The sequence below is a fragment of the Morone saxatilis genome, unplaced genomic scaffold, assembly GCF_004916995.1.
Source record: "Morone saxatilis isolate NCDOM2014 unplaced genomic scaffold, NCSU_SB_2.0 Contig15, whole genome shotgun sequence".
Lineage (NCBI taxonomy): Eukaryota > Metazoa > Chordata > Actinopteri > Moronidae > Morone > Morone saxatilis.
The window spans coordinates 13,425,947-13,432,486 of NW_023339707.1; the positions used below are offsets into that span (position 1 = coordinate 13,425,947).

The 6,540-nt window shown below is 44.4% G+C and overlaps 1 protein-coding gene across 1 annotated transcript in view; it reads right to left on the reverse strand.

Moving 5' to 3' along the window:
- Window positions 1–88: 88 nt before the first annotated feature.
- Window positions 89–6,540, reverse strand: part of nr1d4a (nuclear receptor subfamily 1, group D, member 4a) — a 12,551-nt gene continuing 6,099 nt past the window's right edge. Inside the window, exons 2-8 of the mRNA XM_035656064.1 lie at window positions 5,648–5,953; window positions 5,467–5,555; window positions 5,218–5,362; window positions 2,340–2,920; window positions 2,059–2,244; window positions 1,700–1,910; window positions 89–1,579 (exon numbers count right to left, since the gene is read on the reverse strand). Coding sequence (XP_035511957.1) covers window positions 1,383–1,579; window positions 1,700–1,910; window positions 2,059–2,244; window positions 2,340–2,920; window positions 5,218–5,362; window positions 5,467–5,555; window positions 5,648–5,953 — 1,715 coding nt within the window. The 3' untranslated portion in view covers window positions 89–1,382. The remainder of the gene's footprint in view (window positions 1,580–1,699; window positions 1,911–2,058; window positions 2,245–2,339; window positions 2,921–5,217; window positions 5,363–5,466; window positions 5,556–5,647; window positions 5,954–6,540) is intronic.

Genomic DNA, 6,540 nt, shown 5'->3' on the forward strand with positions numbered 1-6,540 from the left:
CATCTATACAGTCCTAACTACTCAGCAGATCATCCTTACTTACTTCTTTTTGCCTGGATGGACACAAAAGAACGACACACAAGCGGAGTTATACATAATTTGAACTTTATATCATTTCTATTTAGGAATAAAGATTTACAAAATGTACAAGATGTCCTCAATCAGCCATAATCAAACAAGCAAACAGTGAGAGGACCAATCAAATAAGATCTCTCACCCAAAAATATCTCTTGTGTTTGTATGACAAACATTGGGGGCAGAGGAAGGGTGCATGTGGAGTGAGTGCTGGTGATTTCAGGAATTATGCTGGTTGGTTACGTCATCTGATAGCAGGAAGTGTGTCTAAACCATCTGAAAATCCCTTCTACATATTCTCCTGTGCAAAGCCCCCTTTGGCATGACCAAACCCCCACCTAATACAGGAAGCTCAGTACATTCTTCTTTACACCGAACTCATCCATCCGATCCATTAATCAGTCATTGATACATAGACATTGGGGTAACATAATATTTACAGCAACAAAAATAAACAAAGGAACTACAAAATCCAACATGCATGGAGTGTCTCCATCAGTCCAGATGTGATACAATATAGTGACACAGACACAATGTTTTTGTGAAATAATATAAAATGCCATTGGTGTACCAAATGTTCTCTGGAAGATCAGTCAAAAACAGTAAGACAGAATGCATCCTATTGTGTACAAGTGACACATTAAAATGGTGATCTCATTCCAGTACTAATGCAGATGGTATGTTTGTGAAACAGTGATACACAGTTACCTTAATATTTCAGATTCCGCTATGTATTATATACAGGTTCCCTTTCTCTTAAACACAAACTGACACATAGTCAATCATCACTAATGGTCCCTAAGTAATAATGGTTTGGAGCTAAGATATCCGTCTTTCAGCTTGCTGCTTAGTGATCGCCTGTTGATACTGTACGAGTTAAGGAATAAACAGAAGTGAACTGGCTTTTATTCTTAAGTACACTGGATATAATGAGCAAGTGCACACATGATTTGTCCAAAAGGGTAATAGTAAGTCTACACAATAATTATTTTACTGGAACAATGTCTCTTAAGAGGTGTTGAGGTTAATGTGTATACATGAGTTTGTGTGTGTATGTTTCTTTGTCCCAAAACATTGCATGAAGATCAATAACGAATCAGAAATATGTTCGCTACTGGCCTCATTTATCCTTTTGAAAAACACTCCTCAGATTGCACAACTCCTTGTTCCTCAATTCTGAAGGAAGTCCTGCCCTTGGAAGATAATATCTCTGTGTTTGTGTGTGTGTTTGTGTGTGTGGGGGGGTGTACTGTATATTTCCTTGTAAAACAGTTTGTGTCTTTGTGCTCTGTGAACAAGCAGTGCACTCAAGGGTCGATGCGAAAGGCCAACAGTTTGTCAGAGTGCAGATTGTTGAGGGTGCGCAGGTCCGGCAGACGCAGGAGAAGTTTGGGAAAGAGGGTGGTGTCATCTGGGCGCCGGCGGGTGATCAGTGATCGTAGAGCACGGATCAGACCCTCCTGTAGCTGCTCCACAGCCCGCATGTCCGAGATGCCGGAACGATCTGAGGAGCACAGAGGATGGCAATGTGAGTGTTTGACAGACATAGGTACTACATTATTGGTTCATAAACAAAGCGTGACTGCTCTACAGCTTTTGTCACTAAATCTTGTCCCTGTCTCACCTGCAGAAACCAGCACCACCGCCATAAAGAGGGCCATTTCATCAGGCTCTAGCCCCAGGGAGCCCAGCTTCTCACTGAACTCAAACATTGCGTCCAGCAGAGAGCCCATACCCAAGACCCGCAGGGTGGACAGGGGGTAAGTTTGGCCATTTAGGAAGGTCACTGTACGCTCCTGAGCATTAAACAAGGTGCAGAACCTCACCATCAGAACCTAAACACACAAAAATATAAAAGAAAAAAAGAGAGACACAAAGGTAAGTTTGAGACAAATACTTAAACAAACAATACATTGAACACCTGAAGGATTCACATATTTTATATATTTATGACTTATATAAAATAATTTGAAATGTGTGTACCTGAAAGGTGCCTGATTTGAGCAGCATGACCTGGTCTTGTTGGCTAAGCTCTTGAAATCCTGGGATGCCTTTAGCAAACTCGACCACCTCCTTAACAGCAGGAGTGAAACACTGAGAGAAGGATTCCCATATCTCTTGACTTGAGCGCTCTGCCCCTGATACAGGCCATGCATTGAGAGGACAGGCCTTGGAGAAAGACAAAAGACATAGGATCATAAATTGTTGGTCAGACAAGATATATCACAGGAGTTTATGTAATTCAGTATGCTTCTTTCACTTACCAGCACTTTAGCTCCTGGAGCTAACTTCCATGGGCAGGAGGGCTGATTTTCGGTACTTCCTGCGTTGCGAAAATTGTTATGATTGACAGAGCTGCCCTTTTGACGTGTTGCATCATGATTCTGATTAGTTGACACTAAGTAGGTGTAGCGGTTGTTGTCCACATTGTGGAATGTATGTTGGTTGTCATTAGGGGCAACTGGGCATTGAGTGGCAGATGCAACAGGGCAAGACTGATAACTCTGGGCAGATGTGGGGTGAGAGGAGACTTGGTGGAAATTGGCATCCTGAGAAAAGGGAGATGTGTTGTTGTTGGTGGTGGAGGTCATGTTAACCCTCTTGGCTGCTCTCTCCTGGCTGCTGCTGCGGTTGCTGCTGCTGCTGGTGAAGATATCGCGGTAGGCTCTGGAGATGGCCCCAATGGCCTCTTTTGAGCTGCCTTCTTCGGGGGTGGAGGGAGTGTCCCTCACTGAAGATGAGTCCATTTCCATGGCAGCTGACTCATTTAGGCTGTTCATGTAGCTCTGCATCTCATCCAGAAGTCGCTGCTTCTCTCTCTTAGGAATGCGGCCAAAACGCACAGCTAGGGAAGACACAAGCAATGAGAACAGATGAGCTTCCAGTCATTGTGACGCATAAAATGTTATTCCCCATTTTGTTTTATTTTATTGCTTGGATAGAAGACTGTCTGAAAGATACAAGCACTGCAATGACAGCCAAGACAAATGAATGTCTTATACACCTATACAGTGGTGCTATGCAGGAAATACATGACTGCTATAGTGACTTATGCTGATTATACATTAAAGCTAAGCATGGTGAAACAGCTACCCATTGCACCTCCTTATATACACGCATAGAAAGCACAAAAAAAAACCTAATGCATTGAATGATTTCAAGGAGAATCATGTAACTTCTGAGATGAAAACTTCCCTCTCCTCACCCATATCCCCATCCCCCTTCCCACAGTAACCATCAGCTGGAGAGGCTATTTATAGACCCCCTGCTACCATCTGCCTCATCCTCTCCTCTATCCACCCCTGTCTCCTTCCTCTCCCGCTCCCTCCCTCTATTTGTAAGTAGGGCAGTGGGGCAATGTGAGCGTGATGTCAGTGGCACTGAGATGGTGAGAGGGAGAAGGATATGAGAGAGGTGCTTGAAGCGCAGAAATGAGTTGAGAAGACAGTAGTGAGAACATTAAGGGGACTGACGTGAGAGACTGATACATGAAAAGTGAGAGTCTGTGTTTGTGTGCGTGGGAGGTAGGTGTGTGGGTGTGTGTGTGTGTATGTGTGTGTGCAAGGTGGAGTTAGATAAGGCAGATAAGTTGAGGTGGTACAGATTCAAGGACTTTTGCAAGTATAGGTTACGAGATTTTTTTGTTTAAAGTGCAGCAGGAAATTCGTATAGCAGTAATAATATTTTGAAAGCATTATTCAGTTAAACATAACAATTTACGTAAAAACATAATGACACTTTGTTGTGTCAACTGAGGTGATTCACTTGCGCCATTAATATGCACAGTAGATATTGCTGTTTACCAAATATACAGTAATCCGTTCATTGCCTGCAGTATGCCTTAATGAGGATGGGGCCAATAATGTGGCATGAGATTAATCCCTTTTATCATGGTTAAAAAGAAGCAAATGCGGACTAGTGAGCTGTTGCTCTAAAAATGATGCTCTGGTTAGAGGGAGAAAAGTGTGCCATCATGCCAACGGACTTAAATATTTGTCTATATTGCAGAGCCAAAGTTACACAGCTGCCTGGTGTGAAATCAGGGTGTACTATTTATTGTGGGCTGCAGGCAGTTGCATGCGGTTTCCTGTTTTCGTAATGGTTGAAACAGAGCAAAAAGGGGTTTCTAGGTTGTGGTCCTTAACGCTTTTGAAAATTTCCTCTAAGAGGGTCGACCTGACTCTTTTGTTCTCTTACTGAGTCGTATTTTGCCACCTTATTTTCTCTTTGCACCAGAAGTGTCAAGCACATGCAGAAATAACACTAACCTCTTTACTAGATTAAGCAATGCGGGGTACTAGAGGGTGGAGATAAGCAGAAACCATACTGAGAGGAAGAAGGCAGGCAAACTACACCAAGTAGGTCATGGTGTGTGAGTACACTATAGGCCCAATTCTGTATTGTTTTTCTAGGTCAGCCCAGCTGTTTTCTTAATCTGTGGTGATAGGTGATCAATCAATGTTCAGCTATCAAAGCTGAAACTAGGTGATGTGAGCGTCACGCCTGATAAAATCTGTCACAAGGACTGGCTGTTTTCTGCATCCCTTGCTTAATTGTTGCCCTATCCCTCATTAATTGCACTAAGATGTTCTATGGGCATACACAAGGTAATCAAGTTGACCCTGTTCCAATTTCCTAAAATAATTCCTGTGTTTGCTGCAGTTTTCTAGATGATAGATAGCTTCGGGGACTTCAAGGCTCCTCTTCTCATAAATCATTGTCTGAGGGGGAGATGTAAGAGAGCTGAGGGAACATGGTGGGTACATGGAGGAGGAGGGGCTGTTCTGAACAAGAGCATAGAGGTAACGGTGTTGTGGGAGGATGCTGCAAAGGGCAGGAGAAAGACACTTAGAAACTTAAGAGAGTGATGCAAGGCCAGATGGTAATCTTTGGCAGTGCAGTGACAGTAGAAGGGCAGGGCAGGTGCAGGTGCGCTGATAAAGTGAGTGACTGAGCTACTGGCACGATGACCTCAAAAGACTTTCCGCATTACATTTTTCACACAGACCTACATATCAGAGCTGTGCCTCATTCGGGTTGCCCATTTCCCTGCTGCTTTGGCTAATCAGAGCACTGTGGCATTCTGGCAGAACTGCACGAAGGTCTCTCTCAATAAAATAAAAATGTGTCAGGATGTCTCACCATCTCTTGACATGCCAACGGAGAGGCATTTCTTGAAGCGGCAGTGCTGGCACCGGTTGCGGTTCATGCGCATAATCAGACAGTTCTCGTTCTTTACACACATCTTGTAGTTGATGTTCTGCTGGATGCTGCGGCGGAAAAAACCCTGAAACAAAAAAATTGCATGAAACTGGTGCACCAAAAGCAACCCATTGTTGATTCATTCCACATTCATGATCATTGACCTGGATTTTCTGATCAGGGGCTCACCTTGCAACCCTCACATGCATGCACTCCGTAGTGGAAACCAGATGCGATGTCCCCACAGACTTTGCAAAGCAGGACCATTCCACCTGTCTCTGAGGAAGGATAAACAGACAGTTAGATCAGCTGCAAAAACTTAGATAAAGGTATATATCTTTAAGTGAATCGACAGTGAGGACAAACTTACTTGTGAATGTTCCTGAGAACCCACACGGCCTCTTTCCTGCGATGGGGTGTGAATAGGTATGCTGCGGAGTGGCCGCTGCTGAGGGGCCAGAGTAGACATCTGGGAACTGGAACACCAGTTTGGAGGATGGCGTGGTGCACCCGCCTGTCCGCTGTTTCAACGCCCCAATCTCTGTGAAGGTAACCTCCTCTGGAGAGGAGGGCTGGGAGTGTGAAGAGGGTGACTGTGTCTGGTACCCACTGGAGGGGCTGCCAGGGCTGGGACTGGAACTGCCGGAGGAGCCTGCATACAGGATGACTCCACCTCCTGCAAACAAGGGAAAGAATGGACATGAGGCCTTTTGAACTGAGGGTTTGGGGTCATGTGATTCAAGTTCAAGCTCCTAATTAACGCACACCATGTCATTCAGACATTAATAAGAAGTGGCTTTGTATTTTGTACGCACAGGCTACTGTAAGTTACTGGCTGAAGGAAATACACGATGGTAATACTTTAAGTTGGCCATTTCCTTAGAAACCGGCTGTTCTACTCTACAACTTTGGACGTGATGTGATGTAATGTTGCACAACCTCCGGGCAGCAGAGACCCGCTCTGAGAATTTGCAGCGTCGTTGCCTCATCCTGAGTGTAATATGCGTAATGGCGCGCTGAAGCGGATAAAGTGGGCGCTAAAAATACTGCTGGTAGCACAGCAACAAAGCAGGAAGACTTCACTAGAAGCAGCCAGCCAAGCGCAACTTTATTGTAAATAATTCCTGCGTCATGCTAATGCAGTATTTATTTGGCACAGTACAAATACATGTGGAATGTTTTTCTTGTCGTTCAGCTGTGGTTGTTTCTGAAGTTTCGCTCCCCTCCCAACAAAGCCCCCCCCTCTCTCTCTCTTTCTTTCTC